General features: G+C 36.3%; 3 protein-coding genes across 8 annotated transcripts; 2 read left to right on the top strand and 1 right to left on the bottom strand.

The window, feature by feature from the left end:
• Positions 1 to 668: 668 nt before the first annotated feature.
• Positions 669 to 8,351, bottom strand: LOC109852669. 3 transcript variants are annotated; one of them, XR_002250022.1, is made up of 6 exons: positions 7,987 to 8,351; positions 6,888 to 7,325; positions 6,027 to 6,288; positions 5,457 to 5,681; positions 3,916 to 4,272; positions 3,010 to 3,740 (listed from the first exon to the last, which is right to left on the bottom strand). XR_002250022.1 is itself a non-coding variant. In XM_020424041.1 (5 exons), exons 1-5 carry the CDS (start codon positions 8,048 to 8,050, stop codon positions 2,865 to 2,867), a joined length of 999 nt encoding a protein of 332 aa, XP_020279630.1. In that variant the 5' UTR covers positions 8,051 to 8,351; the 3' UTR covers positions 669 to 2,864. The 3 variants fall into 3 exon arrangements, 2 of the variants coding, with proteins under 2 accessions (XP_020279630.1, XP_020279629.1); XM_020424041.1 differs by lacking the exons at positions 3,010 to 3,740; positions 3,916 to 4,272 and adding an exon at positions 669 to 2,874; XM_020424040.1 differs by lacking the exon at positions 3,916 to 4,272.
• Positions 8,352 to 8,524: 173 nt separating this feature from the next.
• LOC109852668 (pre-mRNA-splicing factor 38B) lies at positions 8,525 to 11,989 on the top strand. Of its 3 annotated transcripts, none has more exons than XM_020424037.1 (6): positions 8,525 to 9,035; positions 9,498 to 9,781; positions 10,263 to 10,414; positions 10,610 to 11,008; positions 11,323 to 11,559; positions 11,677 to 11,989. In XM_020424037.1, the coding sequence occupies exons 1-6, from the start codon at positions 9,005 to 9,007 to the stop codon at positions 11,747 to 11,749; spliced, it is 1,176 nt and encodes a 391-aa protein (XP_020279626.1). In that variant the 5' UTR covers positions 8,525 to 9,004; the 3' UTR covers positions 11,750 to 11,989. The 3 variants fall into 3 exon arrangements, with proteins under 3 accessions (XP_020279626.1, XP_020279627.1, XP_020279628.1); XM_020424038.1 differs by having other exon boundaries at positions 11,647 to 11,989; XM_020424039.1 differs by lacking the exon at positions 11,677 to 11,989 and having other exon boundaries at positions 10,610 to 11,021; positions 11,323 to 11,416.
• Positions 11,990 to 12,134: 145 nt separating this feature from the next.
• LOC109852667 (glycosaminoglycan xylosylkinase) lies at positions 12,135 to 16,048 on the top strand. 2 transcript variants are annotated; one of them, XM_020424035.1, is made up of 6 exons: positions 12,135 to 12,514; positions 13,681 to 14,037; positions 14,189 to 14,489; positions 14,593 to 14,861; positions 14,932 to 15,158; positions 15,308 to 16,048. In XM_020424035.1, the coding sequence occupies exons 2-6, from the start codon at positions 13,681 to 13,683 to the stop codon at positions 15,558 to 15,560; spliced, it is 1,407 nt and encodes a 468-aa protein (XP_020279624.1). In that variant the 5' UTR covers positions 12,135 to 12,514; the 3' UTR covers positions 15,561 to 16,048. The 2 variants fall into 2 exon arrangements, with proteins under 2 accessions (XP_020279624.1, XP_020279625.1); XM_020424036.1 differs by having other exon boundaries at positions 15,248 to 15,315.
• Positions 16,049 to 17,366: the final 1,318 nt, after the last annotated feature.

Genomic DNA, 17,366 nt, shown 5'->3' with positions numbered 1-17,366 from the left:
TGAAAACATTTCATTCTACAAGTACGGTATGTGTAGGATATTATTATACATTATAATATGTATGCGCGCAAGAGATATGAATATGTAGACTCTGTTCTACGCGATATATACATATATATACAGGGTGTCCGTGAAATTTTGACACAGCCGAAGTATGGAGATAGAGTGAGTGAAACTGAATCAAAAAGTTATTTGCCATTTTGCGAAATTTGCAATAGTTAATGAAGATATAAATGTGAGCCAATGTGAGCGCGTGGAAAGCAATAAACCTGACTCTATAGAAGTGTGTGATTGTCATCAGAGTAACGAGGGGCGGAGTTAAGAAGGGTTCCAAGCTCGACAGGTGGTCTTACCTGATTTTACGGTCAATCGATATTCGGCGGTACACAGCGAAGCAAAGGGTTCAAAGGGAAGAAGCCCTGCTCTCCGCGATCAGCTGACTGATGATCGACGCAATGTAACGTTGCAAACAGCGAGCTGCCGCGCGCGTTAAAAATTAATAAACATGGTTAATAATATTTTTATTATGGTTATTTACCATAATATTTTTTACCATAATAATATTATTAAAAATAATATTATTAAAAATAATATTATTAAAAATAATATCATTTAATGTTATTTGGACGAAAGAGAGAAATGCGAGCAGCGATATCATTTCCACATCACCTTGCGGTAAATAGCACGGTGCGTTTTTGTTTTAGTGGTTTCCCCGGGAGGCCTACTCCACTCTCATTATTTAATTCAAGAATTTTTATTTCATTTACTGTTCAAAGTGTCGTCCTTCTTCTCGTAGACAAAGTTCGGCTCTTCGAACAATGTCGCGCGTTGCACTGTGTGCCATTTCCGGCGTAATGGTATCGAAGGCCACGACAATAGCTTCACGTACTTCAATTTCTGTACTATCACACCGATATTCTACTTTTTTTTTTACAAGGGGAAATCCTTTATGGATACCCTGACCTGTAAGGGCAGGCCAAGGTTATGTGGGACTTGCCAAAAAGGCGTACCCACTAAAGCCCCTTGAGGCTTCTCGTGTGCGTTGGGGAAGGGGCCTGGAAAACTAGAGGGCTATAAAACATCCCGATCCTCCTCCCGCGCCTGAGTGCTACGCAGCACCTCATCCCCTGCGGCAGAAAGGAGCCTATCCTTTTCTGCCGACTCCTATGTTCGCGTGCAATGTCCGAGAAAGCCCTCACTTTCCCGGACTGCGAACCTTGAAGTTCCTCTTACGCAGAGAGTTTTCCGCTGACCCGCCTTCTAGCTACCGGCTGGCCCTGGCGAAGCCGTTCTGCGTCTTCTTTGGCGCCCTGTACTTTTGTCACAATCTGGGTTAAGTCATCCAGATGTGCGGGCACTCTATCCAGGTTTTAAGGACCGGACCCACTGCTTCCCTAACTCTTCGGCCATAAAGGCTCGGGTCCTTCAGCCGGCGGCGCCACCGCCGTACCATCTTGTCCCAGGCGCGAATGCGAGCTTGCCGAACCTCCTCCGGGTTTATGTTCCGGTTGTTTGCGCGCGCCTGAGTCATCGCTCTCTGCCTAGCGACGTACACTTCCGCGTATTGGGCTGCCATAAGGTCTACTGGCGGAATGTGCGCCAGCACGCGGACAGCTTCCAGGGCCGCCGTGCGGTAGGCTCGCACCACTCTACTTCCCACAAGACTTTGGACAGACGCTAGCGGAGCAGCCGCGCGACCCACCTTAACCTCCCGGTACCATATCGGGGCCCCGTACATTATTACGGAGTGTACGACATTGGCGTACAGCTTCCGCATGCTTTGCCTGGGTCCCCCGAGATTGGGGAGAAGTCGGCTTACGGCCGATTTCTTCATATCTCTCGATAGCTATACTCCGGATAAATTCCTCTGAGAACCAATAAAGAGAACCAATAAAGAGAACCAATTTTGGGAGATATCTTCTAGATAAAGTTATCGAAAACTTATCTAGAAGTGAAAAAATTGACTGCTAGTGCCCCCGCTATTCTCCGGGCCTATCCGTTACCCGGACTGTTGGAGGAAGTAGGAGAGGAAGCTGTGGGTGATAAGGAGAATGCGGAGCATGTTACTGCATGAATTCTTTTATTATAATGCGACGTTCAAATGCGTCAGGAGTATAATTTTTGAATTTGTACAATAAAATTGTGTCGACGTTTGAGGTTATCCAAATATGTGTTGCTTTGGATTTTTCGTACCCTCCTTTTATGGGTACTTTGTATGGGTAGCGGTCGGTTATCTTTAGTTTTTTTTTTAGTTCGTCGTATTTAATTCAGCCGTAGAAGTCGTCGATGATGACGCACTTGTGTTGTTCGTATCCGTCCCACCAATCTCTTCTGAGTTTGTTTGCCACGTACTCAAAGTGGGCCCGGAAATTCCACTTCTCGTCAACCTGCAACCCCTGGTACTTCACGACGGGCTGGGTACTAACCCTGGTTGGCCCAACCCGGACGGTCACAGGACCTCCTTTTCGCCGAGGAAGATGGAACACGCTTCCGTTTTCGCCGGTGCAAGGGCTAGGCCCAGCGACTCCATGCGACGTCCCACCGCTGACACCGCTAAAGAGGCTCGCTCCGCCGTCTCTTGTTCATGGTGTCCACCTGACAATACCAGGATGTCGTCGGCATAACACACGAGCGAACACCCCGGGGAGAGAGGGACTCTCAAGACGGCGTCAAAACACGCCGATATTTTACTAGATTTTTAATGTAACCCCATACAAAAAAATCTAAAACATTTAAATTTGGCGACTGTGGCAGCCAGTTGATTGGACCAGCACGACCCATCCATCTTTCCGGAAAACGCGCGTTTAATATGTTGCGAGCTTGTTGAGAAAAATGCGCAGGAGCTCCGTCGTATTGGACGTAAATTAGACTTGCCTGCACATAAAAAGGCACATCTTCAAGAAGCACTGGCAATTCATTCTCTAAAAAGTTCGCGTAAATTCCCCCACTTAAACGCGGTGGAAGAAAAACCGGACCGATCTGAAAATCGTGAAGAAAAATAATAACATAAAAAATTTATTACTTTATTTTTATATCATTCACCACTTGATTTCTAATTATACCCGTCCATACATTTATGAACCAGCGATATTGAAATGCGCCTGAGCGAATAGCATGCGGGTTTTCTTCCGCCCAATATAAAAAATTATGTAAATTGAAAACGCCATTTGGCGTAAAGATAGCTTCGTCAGTCCACAAAATTAAATCGGGGAAAGAAGCATTCCGCCGATATTGCGCGAGAAAACCTACGCATGTTTTTATTAACAATTACATATAATTTGTTTAAAAAAATATTAAAATTTATTAATAGAATACCTTCGCAAAAGTAAATTCGTTGGTTTTGATCCTGAGGTGAAAGCTGTTGCACCCGTTGATAATGATACGGATGCAACAAATTAACTTGCAAGATATGTACTGCATATCGCAATAAACATAAAGCGTTCGCAACGACACGCACACTGGCCGCAGGATCTTTCTCGAACGCGTCAGGAATGCGTTGTTCATCGCGAACACGTAAGAATAATGCACCAATTGGTCTATGATTATGTACGAGACAACCACTCTCACGCAATTGTTGCACTACACGCAAACTTCTACGTCCTGACGGATGCGCACGTCTGGGAAATCGTTCTGCGTAAATCCGAGCCGCGGCACACGCATTTTCTCTTGCTAGCCCGTAAGCCACTATCATATCAGTATATTCTTCTGGAGTATACCGCATGATTGTTTATAGGAAATCACTAAAACAAAAACGCACCGTGTTATCTACCGCAAGATGGTGTGGAAATGATATCGCTGCTCGCATTTCTCTCTTTCGTCCAAATAACATTAAATAATATTATTGAAAATAATATTATTGAAAATAATATTATTTACCATAATAATATTATTAACCATAATAAAAATATTATTAACCATGTTTATTAATTTTTAGCGCGCGCGGCAGCTCGCTGTTTGCAACGTTACATTGCGTCGATCATCAATCAGCTGATCGCGGAGAGCAGAGGCTTCTCACCTCCCCTCGAGCGCTGCTCGCTTCGCTACGAATCGCCGAATACAGATGTATGCCAGATGTATGCCATTAATCTTATACTGACAATCATACACGCCTACAGAGTTAGGACCATCGCTTTCCACGCGCTCATTGGTTCACATTTATTAATTCATATCTCAATAACTATTGCGAATTTCGCAAAATGGCAAATAACTTTTCGATTCAGTTTCACTCACTCTATCTCTATACTTCGGCTGTGTCAAAATTTCACGGACACCCTGTATATATAAATATATATACATATATACATAAAAGTTTATGATCACTATATTCTTTATATAATAAACGAAATGCATATATGTGTGAAGTCACTGCTTTGCTTTCATCCAATATTTATTTTGTGTATGTATATCTGTTTTTACAGATAAATAGTGTTTATATTTACAGATTATATATTTACTGTCACCTGGTTTGTGATTTCTTTACAAAATTATCGTGTAATATTCATATATATTAAAAATATATAACATAACTTCCTACACCTTTTGTGGGCATATATAAAATTATTTATATTCTTAGAAACTACTAAACAGAATATTAAGACAAATGTGAGCCAAACCACAAGATGTATGTGTTATTTATTAAATATAAAACCAAACGTTTTGATCTCCTTATTTGGATCTTCTTTAGTGTACAAACTATACTAATAAATTGAAATAAAAATTTAATAGGCCCACATCACCGACCCGATTAGATAAAACAGTTACTATACCAGAATTATAAAAAGAATAATTATTATAATAAATTACTGACCATAGCATACTTATAATGTAAATTATAACTTCGCCCCTTTCCGGTAAAAGAGACTACCAAATCCACTACAAGTAAATTTTACAAAAATGTACATAAGTATTGTATTACGAGTGTGCTGATCAATCTGTTAATTTTTACTTCAATTTATTACTGTAGTTTATACTAAAGAAGATCCAAATAAAGACACCGAAACATTTGGTTTTATATTTAATAAATAGCACACACACGCATATTGTGATTTGGTTCGCATCTGCCCTAATACTACATTTCATCTTCTCGCGAGCTTATTCAATTATTAGAATAACCTCACTATATTTAATTATTAGAAATTATTTTTTGCAAAATCGTAAAAAAAAAGATACAAATCACTTTTTCTTCAAGTTACCTTTCTTTAATAATAAATTTCTGTTCACCGATCGAGTTATATAGATGTATAAATCAATACTGTACACATTATATATAACACTTTGTAAAAAATTCTAATCCTATCTGGTAACATCAAACTTTCATTATCACTTTTGGCGATTAAGATGTTTTTTCTGTACAGATACATATATTACTTTTGCACAATGTTTTTTTAATGTTACGATTTTTATTAAACTAACCAAGAAAACATCTTTAAAAAAAAGAAATTATCATGAATGCTTACGAAGATGGAGATGACGATTTTGCTTTTGGTTTCTTGAGCAAGCCAATCCTTCTCAAATATCTTACGAGTATTGGGGTCACGCCCAACGTTATCGATATACGGACGGGTGCGAGTAATTTATGAATAGTGTATGCTAATATGAAGTCCGTTGAAGTTTTCATTATTTTGTCGAAGTCTTCATTTCCACCTGTTATCTTTTGCACAAACGGCATCACATCGACTCCGCTGAAATCAATTCATTGTATCATTGCGTAAATAATATAAAACTTCAGATGCAACAAAACAGAAGCTCAATTCTTTCAATATTGTCGTGTTTATACATGTAATATATTTAAAAAGTTATATAAAAAATGTTATATGTTAAAAAGGAGAGCCATAAAAGTTAAGCACACAATTTCTCAAGAAAGTTGCACACAGTTGAAAAAATTTCAAAATTATCAATTTCTTTTTTAGATAACAAATTATCAAATACGTAATTTTATTGACAAATGATAATATATGTTATGATAAATGTCTAGAAGACACAAAAATGCACAACTTTCGTATAATTCCGTAGAACGCACAACTGACCTAATAACCACCACATAACAGCTACCAAGGCATATCAGAGAGATAGTGATATGAAAGACGAAGAGAGTGGCTCCATAATCCCTCAACATCAGACGAAATCTGTCTCGTTTCGACATCATTGCTATCTTCTGCGGCGTCAACTGACCTTTTTCAGCATCCTTTTGTGCCTCAGAAGCATTGGTGGAGTAACTCATTTCAGTGATATGGATTGGCTGATATGTCACTTGTAAAAGCGTGCTCGTTAAAGTGTTAGTTGCCTTACCTAAGCCACATACAAATTGCCTGATGTAAATCCCTGGCACTAGACAATTGTAAAAGTTTGCTATTTATTTTAAATTTAAAGATTTTGCAGATTTGCTAGCATTAACCGGGAAAAAATGGCAATTTTTTGCAAAACTAAGTCGAAAATGTAGAAGAAATTTTTTGTGCAAAAGTTAGTTTTCACAAAAATTAAAAAAATAATTTATACAATTTGAAAATTGAAAAATTAATATGTTTTATTACTTTCTAATATGCTTAATTGTGATCTCTAATAATTTGTGTCATAATATTTATACATTTTATACAAATGATTTTATATATAATTACTAATATTAATACGTATTTCATCTCAAAGTACAAAATAGAAATAGAATATGCTTCTATGTTGAGTGAAGTTAATCATAATGTGTGCGCAGAAACTAGGCAATCAAAGGTATTTGCAAATGCCTGTGCACAATTTCAGCGCCTTCCCGACGTCTGGTTTAAACAAATTGTCTTTAGGATTTAAAACATAGTAGAAGTCAATATATAAGTTGTAAGAAAAAGCGTAGAAGGGAAAAGCACCTCTACCCTTTTAATCCATTCAAAGGTCCTTCTTACACGACAATTTGCGATAATGCGAGCGCTGCATATCCTCAGCGATGTATTTTCCGTCGCGAGACCACTGTCCACCAGGCATGTTGAGATGCATTGACTTGCCACTTGAGGAAAACGGCTTAGGCACATTGCTTTGCATCGTACCGTTGAGACTGACTGCGCCAAAGCAGTCGTATGAGTCTACGTGACCGTTGTCTTGAATCTTGGGAAAACCTGAAGATTTTCCTGGACACACTGCATTGCCACCATTCTCAGAATACAGAGCAATGTCACGTGCACGCTCTGGTGTAAAACGACCGGTCTCATTGGCAAAGATGTTGCACACATTGCTTGGTAAAGTGAGTGTTGGGGGATCTGGATAATGACGAGTACATGTCATGTGCAGTGTCTGATGTTTCCAATGAGATGCTGCTGGAGTTGCATGCTGAATGTCCAAAATGGCTGTAATTTAAAGAAATATAAAGCAATGTTGTATTGTAATTAAGCAATATATCTTGTACTATGGGACTTATTAACTTTATAAGTTTTACAAAAATGAGGAAATAGATATAAGTATAAAAGAAAACATTAGTATATATAGTATATTATGAATATGTAGAAGCAAAGATTATCATGTAAAAAATGTACTTGTAAAGTTATCATGTCAAAATATGACATTCATATGTTCATTACTGCTGCAACATTTGATATTATAATGTAATAGGAAAAAGAATAAATTATCGTGCGATGAATGCCACAATTTATAAATATTGTATAAAGTACACATATAATAGTATTGTACGTAGTATGCTAAGATAAAATATTAAAATATAAAAAAACACTGACATTAGCATTAGAGGCATAGCTTTTTATTAAAATTCTAATCGTTTATATATATATATATATATATATATTACTCAATAAAATATTATTTCAATGTGTGAAAAAAAATGTTATAAAATCGCTTGGATAATTAATTTTATGTTATAGAAAGTACCAGAATTTCTCACAATTAAAACAAATATGTGTAACTATGTAAAAACACTGTAATAATGGACAGTTGAAAATGACAGATTCCAACAAGGCAACAATTTTTTTCTTTTTATCAGAAATTAATTCGTACTTGTGCGTGAGACACGAGTCAAAGCGCCGAGCGTATCCAAGGTAGTGATTCTCGATAATGCCATTGTCGGATTGTTTTGTTTTTTCAATTACATGCGAAAAAACAGTGAAATTAACTCCACCACGAACACCGTCGGACTGATACGTGCGATCTACTGAGCGGACAGACTATGTACAAAATAACACAAAGAATAATCTCGAAAACGTAAAAAACAATAAATAAATATTCATCAGCAACTATATAACACGTCGAGCCAGTGTTGTGCTCGGCAAGCGAAGTATCTAAAAAGTATCTTATCGTTGCAATTGATCTTTATCTAATCCGGCAAGAATTTAAAAGGCCGATATTCACAATCAAATCTTATATTTATCTTCTTTAATATGTATCGTCTCAAGTTTATCTCAAGATGTTATACAAGCCGTTTCATTGGACACAAACTATCTGAGAATAACCTTAAGACAATCTTAAATACAAGATCTCGCGTGTGTGTGTGTGTGTGTGTGTGTGATAGATATGTGTACACAGCAACGTGCGAGTTTTACGATCTGTAATATATCGAAAGTTTGATCATTGTTTCCGCAGCGGGTCTGTGTGCCGATTGTTTTTTCTCTTTTTCACCAATCATTCGCGCGTATACGAGTATCTTTTTTTTAAGTGCAGCAAGTTTAGATTGGTTCAGGAACGAAAAGCAAACCAGGCGTATTTCGTTTTGCGGTTGTATGAGACGTGGTGCGCACGCGCGACCACATCCGGATGTGTATGTTGTTCGTCACAGTTTGTCGTTACATACGTTACGGCTATTACATTGCACAATTTCTTGCGTCTTTTTAATAGCGCGCGCTAAACGGCTAACGGCATTTGTGGCGGTTCTCACAACTTACACACAAACAATCATCGAGTCGAGGATTTTTTTTTAGTCAGGAGAGAAGCGATACAAAAAGCGGAACGAAATCGTTTCGATCGTATTCCGTGTGACCGATGCGGAGACTCGACGCGAGTCTTCACAGTTCATTCGAGCATGCAAGCACAAGAAACCGAGGGTGCAGATGGTAAGCGAGAATATACGCATCTTTCACACTCAAATCCAAATTATTTCCGATCGATTATACACTGTTGTTCCATGCGAAGTCTCTGATTGTTCGATTTATCTCTTCGATTGATTGATATAACCTCACATTGCACGTATCGTTGTACATGTAATTGCGGTCCTGTCATTTGTATGTTGCACACGCATCATCTCGAAATGTCTCTCAAACCATTTAATTATTGATCTTGTTTTTTAATTTATTTCAAGATACATATAAGTGCAAACATAAATATAATAATATAAATTTTTTAGAAGAATGGAGAAATGTTTTTCGAGTTCTTGCTTTTTCAACTGTTTAGTTTTCAATTTTTACTTATATATTTATTTATTTTTTATTTAAGTTGCAGTAATTTAAATGTTAACAATAATTTGTGACATTTTATTAATAAATATGTTGTACAAAAAATATGATATTTTTTCTCAGGCTCTCCATGGAACAACTCAAGTGGTTGCGATGAAGATCGCAGACCAGCACAAAAGGAGGGTAAAAAGTCAAACGTGTTACCTCTGTGGGGCAACGAGAGGACTATGAATTTGAACCCTTTGATTCTCACCAATATACAGTCATCACACTATTTTAAGGTGAATTTATACGAACTCAAGACATACCACGAAGTGATTGATGAGATCTACTATAAGGTCTCACATCTGGAACCGTGGGAGAAGGGTAGCAGGAAGACTGCAGGTCAAACTGGCATGTGTGGAGGCGTGAGTATGTTTTCTTGGAAAAAAAAGATTTATACCTTTTGATATATCTCTCCATCGTTTTTTATCTTCTTTTTAATCGTTGATGTGTTTGTTGGAAGTCTAAGGTTTGAGAGAGACAGAATTGTCGCATTCTCGCTCGCACAGAAAACTGATCGTAGAGCACTAGCTGGCGAACCAGTAGGCAACGTGTCGAAACGAAATAGCAAGGTGAAAATCGAAAATCGACGTATGCAACGTCCAGGTCAATGACTGACGTTGATCTGGACGAAGTGATGCGTCATAAGAGACATTGCTTGCTATTACAGGAAATTTGAAAATCGAGCACCGACAGAGCCTATGTCTGCTCTCGCTCTCTCTTTCACTTAATTGTAACGTTTATGCTTTTATTACAGAGTAGCATGTATTCGGTTCGTTCATTGTTAGAATAATACGAATGTGATTTAACTGACTGAGGGGGGTGTAAATTTAGCGGTTCATGCAGGTTCGAGGTGTCGGAGCTGGAGGGATCGTTTCCACGGCTTATTGCCTTCTGTACAAATTGTTCACACTGAGGCTAACCAGAAAGCAACTGAATGGACTCATTAATCATCCAGATTCGCCGTATATCCGTGCTTTGGGATTTATGTACATTAGGTGAGTTTTTATTGCATCTCGACTTTGAATATTTTTTTTTAGACATTATTTATGCTTTCTTAGAAAAAATAACAGACATAATTATAGACAAAATGCAATTAAAATTCCTTGCAATTGCCTTCTATTCATACATAATACAAGTGGTTTTCTATGTAATTATTCAAATCGTATAAGTTATATCATCATTGCAATTAGATACACACAACCACCGGCAGACTTGTTCAGCTGGTATAACGATTATCTGGAAGATGAGGAGGAGCTAGATGTGAAGGCGGGAGGGGGACAAATGATGAAGATAGGCGACATCCTCAAGCAATTTCTCACCAAACTCGAGTGGTTTTCCACACTGTTTCCTCGGATACCAGTGCCTATTCAGAAGGACTTGGAGCTGCGACTGGCTGAGCGATTTCCGCAGCAACAAGTGAATTCACGCAATGCTAAGCCGCCAATCACGCTCAACAGTCACAGCAAATACGGCAGTAAGGATAACCGTAAGGACAACGGGAATTTGACATCCCGTAACCAGCCTCGACATATTCTCGACAGCGAGGTTCAATGGGGTGAAGCCGAGCGTACGAGCCACTGGCGTGCCAGGTGCGTCTACGTGGTATGAATACAACGATCACGTTATTTAGTTATTGATGCTTGGTTGCCAAGTCTCTTGAATTATCATGTAAAAAAATTACTTTTTTTCGAGCTCGAGACAAGATCAAAAATGCGGAGAAAGACTTTTGGACATTTATTAATTTTTATACATGTGTGTGTGTGTGTGTGTATGTGTGTTTGTGTTTATTAAGCAAAGATGTGAAGAGAGAGAGAGAGAGAGAAATAATTCTCCCGCACGCAGATCGAGTCTCGCAGTCGAGACAGTCAATGTCATACTTCCGTTCGAACATTTTTTCTTACAGATCTGACGAAGATCGCAAGGACAAGAACAGGGAACGGGATCGAGAGCGAGACAGATTGCGCGAACGCGACAGAGATCGTGTTCGCGAACGGGATCGCGAAAGAGATAGATACGGCAAAAGATCAAGCAGCCGCGATAGAAGTGGACGACAAAGAGATTACAGAAGTCGCAGCAGAGACAAATCGTATAGAAATCGGAGCAGGGAACGTCATCGTGACAGAGACCGACATCGGGATAGGTAAAGAAACAAGACATAATAACAGAGAACTCTCGAAAAACTTTTATCGATCAGTATTAGATGTTTTGGTATTTCTATTTTACACAGGTTCTAAAAGGATAATCATTTCGATTTTAGAAGAGGCTCGCCATACGATTACGCCACGGAACTGGCACGTGAACGTGAGAGGCAACGAAGAGATAGAGAATGAGAGTCAAGGATATAACACAGCATCATGTACATATTTACTTATTTGTATGAACTCTCTGTAATAACTAAAGAAGATTTAAGAGAAAAGAAAACAACAACAAAAGAGCTACAAAACCGAGCCATCACCACCATTATACATAAATTACCAGCACGCGTATAATTGATGAGTTTCCCGGCGACACTCCCTGAAAAAAAAAAAAAAAATCGAATTATATTAGCCTAAGTTTAAGTCATCTTTGTTCACAAAGTGTGTGTAGTTTACATGTTTTTATAAAATAAACTTACCGTCGCGTATTCCCTTTTTTTTTTTTTTCCTATATTTCCATTTCTTTGGCTTCTACCGACGTGTGCGTGATAAATGCGAGTTTTTTTTTTCGGGAGATTTATCTTGTAACTTTGCACGCTAGAGATGTTTATATTACGAAGTCGTGAAAACTTGATGTTAATTTATGTAGTGTGAGGTAATACCGCAGCATATGTAGAGAAAAAACAAAAAATCTATGATAAAAGAAAATTTTATAAAAGAGAAGAACTTCAGATGGCGTTACTGGATGTTTGCTCGAGCGTACTCCATTTCGACTGTACAAAGTCAGAAGTTGCATAACCGAGTAAACTGATCGGGCGTGTCGCTGTGGTGCATTTTAGTTGAGCAAAAATTAAATGGCGGTTATACTAGCGTGTGGATGAGATATCGGTAACAGTCAGTGAATCATGAAAGAAACGCACATTGTCAGGTGACAGCAAATAAGTGGCCAATTACTACAAGGTAACAAAACAAACATTCTGATATATTTAATGTTTATTATTAGAAATAAATCAATGACACCAATATTTATTAAAGTATTACACCATATGTGTGAAGAAAAAAAAAACAATAATTTAATTTTAAAAAATTAGGCAATACACGTTTTTTTAATCCTTGACTATATAAGCATAAACTGCTAGTCAATATTTTCATGTTGTAATAGAGATTAACAGCGTTTTCGTCGTCCAAGTGGCAGAAAAGTGAAACAAAAATAAAACAGAGACGGAAGTCACATATCACTTGCGCAAGATTTTTTACTAGATATAATATATTTACAAAATTAACACAAACAAAGTCAAAAATTATAGTTTTATAAACATGTATAATTTTACAGTTTTGTAAACATATATAAACATATATTTTTACGCAAGAAGACTTGCTATTACATTCTATTATAAAAGAACAAATTTCTTTAACTTAAAAAAAAACAAGAACATGCGCACACACACATATTTAAAAAATAAAAAATTATGATTGAGATAATTGTTATAATTACAACGTCATTCTACATGACTGACTTTTAATTTTTTCTTAAGTATTAGTTAATTTAATTTAATTCAATTTAATTCTGAATTTAATATTTTCTTATAATTTTATTTCTTGTTTAAAAAAATATTAGTCTTATTATACTCAGTTCAACCTCCTGTATTAATAGATATATATTTGATAAAAACATTTCTATTTGCCGAAAATCTCGGATTGTTTTATTAAAAGAAACGTCATAATTGCGTGCAAATCGAAAAAACATACAAGCAGATTTCTTAAGTTCTTGTTCTAAAACGTAACGTCTTTTATTATATGCCAATAGATATTACACGATAAAATATGTTCAATGTGCCATAAAAAGAGGCTCAAAATGTTTCTATTCTCTTAAAAAAAAAAAAAAACACTGCAACGACGCGTGCGAAGCGAAAAAACATTGCTGGCAGTTTTTTCAGGTTCTTGTTCTAAAAACTAGCGATCTTATTATATGTCAATATATATTACACAATAAAGAATGTGCACTTTGCCACAAAAGAAAGAAACTGAGATTTTTCTTTATAGAGGTTTTAGTATTTTAAATTCTAAATTATTATTTATTTTTCAATAATTCTAAGTAAAAGTTCTAAGATTCACAAACATTATAGATGATTGGCCGACGCTGTACTCTTTTTGCTTTGAGTATTCTCCTGATCCTGATTGTTGGCGTGAACGTATACTTCATACGGATAATAGTGGAGAACTCTTCTTCGCAGAAGAAGTTACCGGAATTGAAAACTAAACAGGACACATTGACATCTTCATGGACTAATGAAAAAAAATCAAAATTGAAACGCATGGTAGATGACATAGACATCAAAATTAAGGAAAACATTCGTCTACTTCCTTCCAAGTATTTTAAGCAGAACACCAGCTACGTCCTAGTTCTAGAACGACTAGTAGCCGAGCTGAAAGTAATGTCAATTAATGTTCGTGAGGATATCTGGAATCTCCCCAATAACCATGTTAGTTAAACATCTTTTTTGATACTTTATAACGCTTGAAGAATTGTACATATAATGCTTGTTTTTAATATAATTAATTACAATATTAAGTAAACAAGAAGTTTATAATGTAAAATCATAAATGTTAGTTGCACGCACGTTTTATGTATAGTGGCCCAATGCGCATCAACTGATTCCACCAGCAGCTCCGGAACTGGGAACTATTTTGGAAGTTCTGCGAAAGTCCAGCGTGTTGCGCGCTGACAATGCTCCATCGGGCACGCAGCTGAAACTCATGCTTCATCTAGAGAATGGTGTGAGAGCGTTATTTAAGCCACAATGGTACTCGAGAAATACTATTTTACGTGGACCAGTATATCATGGCAAAGATCGCCACAACGCCGAAGCGGTGGCTTTTCATTTGTCATCTTTGCTAGCGTTGCGGAGAGTGCCTCTTACTATTATACGAAAACGTACGTTGAGTTAAATTGAGAAAATTTAAAAGAATCTTTGAGTTTGCAATAAAAAAATTATAGCTCGAACTTTATTATAGAACAAGGATGTGTGTTTTTATAGTTGATCTGAAAGAAGAAGTTCTTAAACACGCGACGCCGGCATTATACGCAACCATGTATCAAAAGAGTAACAACACATGCCTGTACGGTGTTTGTCATTACTGTTCGCCAGCCGATCCTGTTTGCGGAACGGGAAACATGCTGGAAGGTGCTCTTATCTTATGGCTTCCACGATATTTAAGACTGATCAAGCATCGTCACCCTTGGCAACGAACTTATAAGGAAAACAAACTAGCCACGTGGGAAGTTGATGAAAACTACTGTGATAAGGTAATTGTAAGAAATGAAATAAAATGGGCTTTTTTTCGATCATTCGCAAAGCAAAACAAATTGGTTTTAGGTGAAAGATTCCAAGGCCTATTCGCCACAATCATCGAGCAGACTCTTGGACTTGATTGACACAGCAATTTTTGATTTTCTCATGGACAATGGCGATCGTCATCATTACGAACTCGCGCAAAATAATTTTCACAATCCCGCGATATTGCTGATTGACAACGGAAAAAGTCTGGGTAATCCTGATGTAGATCATCTCGACATCCTCGCTCCTCTGTATCAGTGCTGCATGTAAATATAAATGTTTAATTATGCTACTTACTCTGTGTGCGCGCAAAGTGTTGTGGATATAAATTAATTAAATAAGAAATTTTATACAGAAAAGAAAAATGTTAAACAAAAATGAGAAGAAATTAAAAAAAAGAAGTTGAAAATTCCAGGATCCACAAAACTACATGGGACAGATTACGACTGTTCAGCGGAGGTTCCTTGAGTATCGCCTTGAATAGACTCGTTGCACACGAAGCCGCAATAGCAGATGTTCCTCCACTTATCACAAAGGAGCACTTAAGTGCCATGGATAGAAGATTGCTTATTATTTACGCCATAGTAGAAAATTGCTTGAAACAAAAGAAATATTCTTCCAATGTAATTGTAGAATCCAGAAGAATTAGGTTGGAAGAATATTTTTAATTAAAACCACGATACTAGGTCATCGGTAATTTTAGAAAAATATGTAGAATTGTGGGCAAAGAATGTAGATGTAAGAGAAGGGTTTCTACATAAGAAGTAAATACAATTTACACGATTAAGTAATTAATTAGGTAATGGCCTGGTTTGCACCGTTAGCTTAATACGCATATTAAGTACTATATTAAATCGGCCTGATCTCAATAATGTAAACAATGTCATATTAAGCTGGTACGATACGCCTTCTTCACGTGTATCGTATCAAAATGATACGCGTATCAAGCATATTTAAAAAATGACGTAAACGCCAGAATTATACATTGAAAAATATATTTTATATGATTCGCATACCCGAAAACAATGTACGGTGTAAACTAGTCAATAAGAGTTTTTTAACCCTTAGGAGACCGGCAGCACCACTATAGTGGTGCAAACATTTATCGACTATCTTTGACTTATGTATACATATTGTTTATATATGTATATAATATACACGTGTATATATGTATATATTTATATATATTTAATTATATATGTATTTGAAATATATACATATATGTATGAATAAAAAGAATAAAAAAATTAACGAATTATTAAAATAAAAAGTTTTAAATTTAAAAAAATATGTAAAATATATAAAAACACACAAAAAAAAGATAAAGGAGCTACAAAAACTTTCTACGTCCACGTCGTTAGCTCTGGGTAACGCTAAAGGAAAGTTTTATATATCTGCTATAGATTTTTTTAGCGATATTGGTCTAATTATTTAAAATGAAAAAAATCTGACTTTATATTCATAATCAGCGACCTCAAAAATCTTTAACAACATTTCATTTTTTACATTAAACAATTTTTAGTTTTTTTCTCTCCTTTAAGGACCGGCAGCCACTACAGTGGCGTTGAATCAACTTTATAAGTTTGGATAAGATATACAATATATGTGTTAATAAAACTAGGATGTCAATTCTACAAGATTTCAAAAAACAAAATGCCGGCCCTCTAAGGGTTAATAGAATTAATTAATTATACAAATAAATATTGTTTTATACGAAAGAAATCACCTTTCATTCTTTTGCTCAAACATTTCTAATTTTGATATGTCGGTAATAAATCTATATATATTTTTGCTTAAATTTTCTTCACTTTGTTTTTTTACTAGAAATAATGTCGTCAGGGATAATGATTTCAAACTTATAAAAAAAAAAAAAATAGATACCGGGAATAAATTAACAGGAAGCTTCACGAGACAGATTTGAATGGGATTTATTTGATGACACAAGTATTTAACCATTATTTGGATAGGGCGTTTGAAGTGTGGCACTTACTCATTCACACACGCACATATTTTGTCCCACTCTCTCTCTCTCTCTTCGTGTACGTATATAAATACGGTACAAACGTAAAAAACCTGTAAATGTGACTATTATCGTGTATTATTATACGTTGACGTTGCTTTTCGTCGTAGCCAAAGAACATTGTATCACCGATCGTGACACATCATGAAATCCCGCATTATCTCCCACGATTCTAATCCTTCAACATCTGAGATGCGTTTTATTACTCCATTTGTTCTTGATTGTTTTTAAATATGAAGTTTTTATATTTTGTAGATAGAAGTGTCGAAGTTATATTATTAGAAAAATAATCAAAATATTCATTTTTCCACCTATCTCCTAAATGAAAAATAAAAATGACCAAAATGACTAATAAGCATTTCGTTGGTTGACATTTTTCCAATAAAAAAGAAAAATACTTGTCATATTACGGGGAAAATAATATAATAAAATGCTACTAAAAAAAAAAAATAAT

Source organism: Pseudomyrmex gracilis, unplaced genomic scaffold, assembly GCF_002006095.1.
Source record: "Pseudomyrmex gracilis isolate BER0280 unplaced genomic scaffold, ASM200609v1 scaffold_33, whole genome shotgun sequence".
In the NCBI taxonomy this organism is placed as follows: Eukaryota; Metazoa; Arthropoda; class Insecta; order Hymenoptera; family Formicidae; genus Pseudomyrmex; species Pseudomyrmex gracilis.
This window is presented reverse-complemented; position numbering and strand designations above follow the sequence as displayed.

Coding starts and splice junctions, on each gene's coding strand:
- LOC109852669 (XM_020424040.1), bottom strand. CDS start 8,050: ATGGCATTATCGAGAATCACTACCTTGGATACGCTCGGCGCTTTGACT. Junction 7,326..7,986: donor GACTCGTGTCTCACGCACAA/GTACGAATTAAT, acceptor TTTAAATTACAG/CCATTTTGGACATTCAGCAT. Junction 6,289..6,887: donor GCATTATCGCAAATTGTCGT/GTAAGAAGGACC, acceptor TATGTGGCTTAG/GTAAGGCAACTAACACTTTA.
- LOC109852668 (XM_020424037.1), top strand. CDS start 9,005: ATGCAAGCACAAGAAACCGAGGGTGCAGATG. Junction 10,415..10,609: donor TTGGGATTTATGTACATTAG/GTGAGTTTTTAT, acceptor CATTGCAATTAG/ATACACACAACCACCGGCAG. Junction 11,009..11,322: donor ACGAGCCACTGGCGTGCCAG/GTGCGTCTACGT, acceptor TTTTTCTTACAG/ATCTGACGAAGATCGCAAGG.
- LOC109852667 (XM_020424035.1), top strand. CDS start 13,681: ATGATTGGCCGACGCTGTACTCTTTTTGCTTTGAGTATTCTCCTGATC. Junction 14,490..14,592: donor TCTTACTATTATACGAAAAC/GTACGTTGAGTT, acceptor GTGTTTTTATAG/TTGATCTGAAAGAAGAAGTT. Junction 15,159..15,307: donor CCTCTGTATCAGTGCTGCAT/GTAAATATAAAT, acceptor TGAAAATTCCAG/GATCCACAAAACTACATGGG.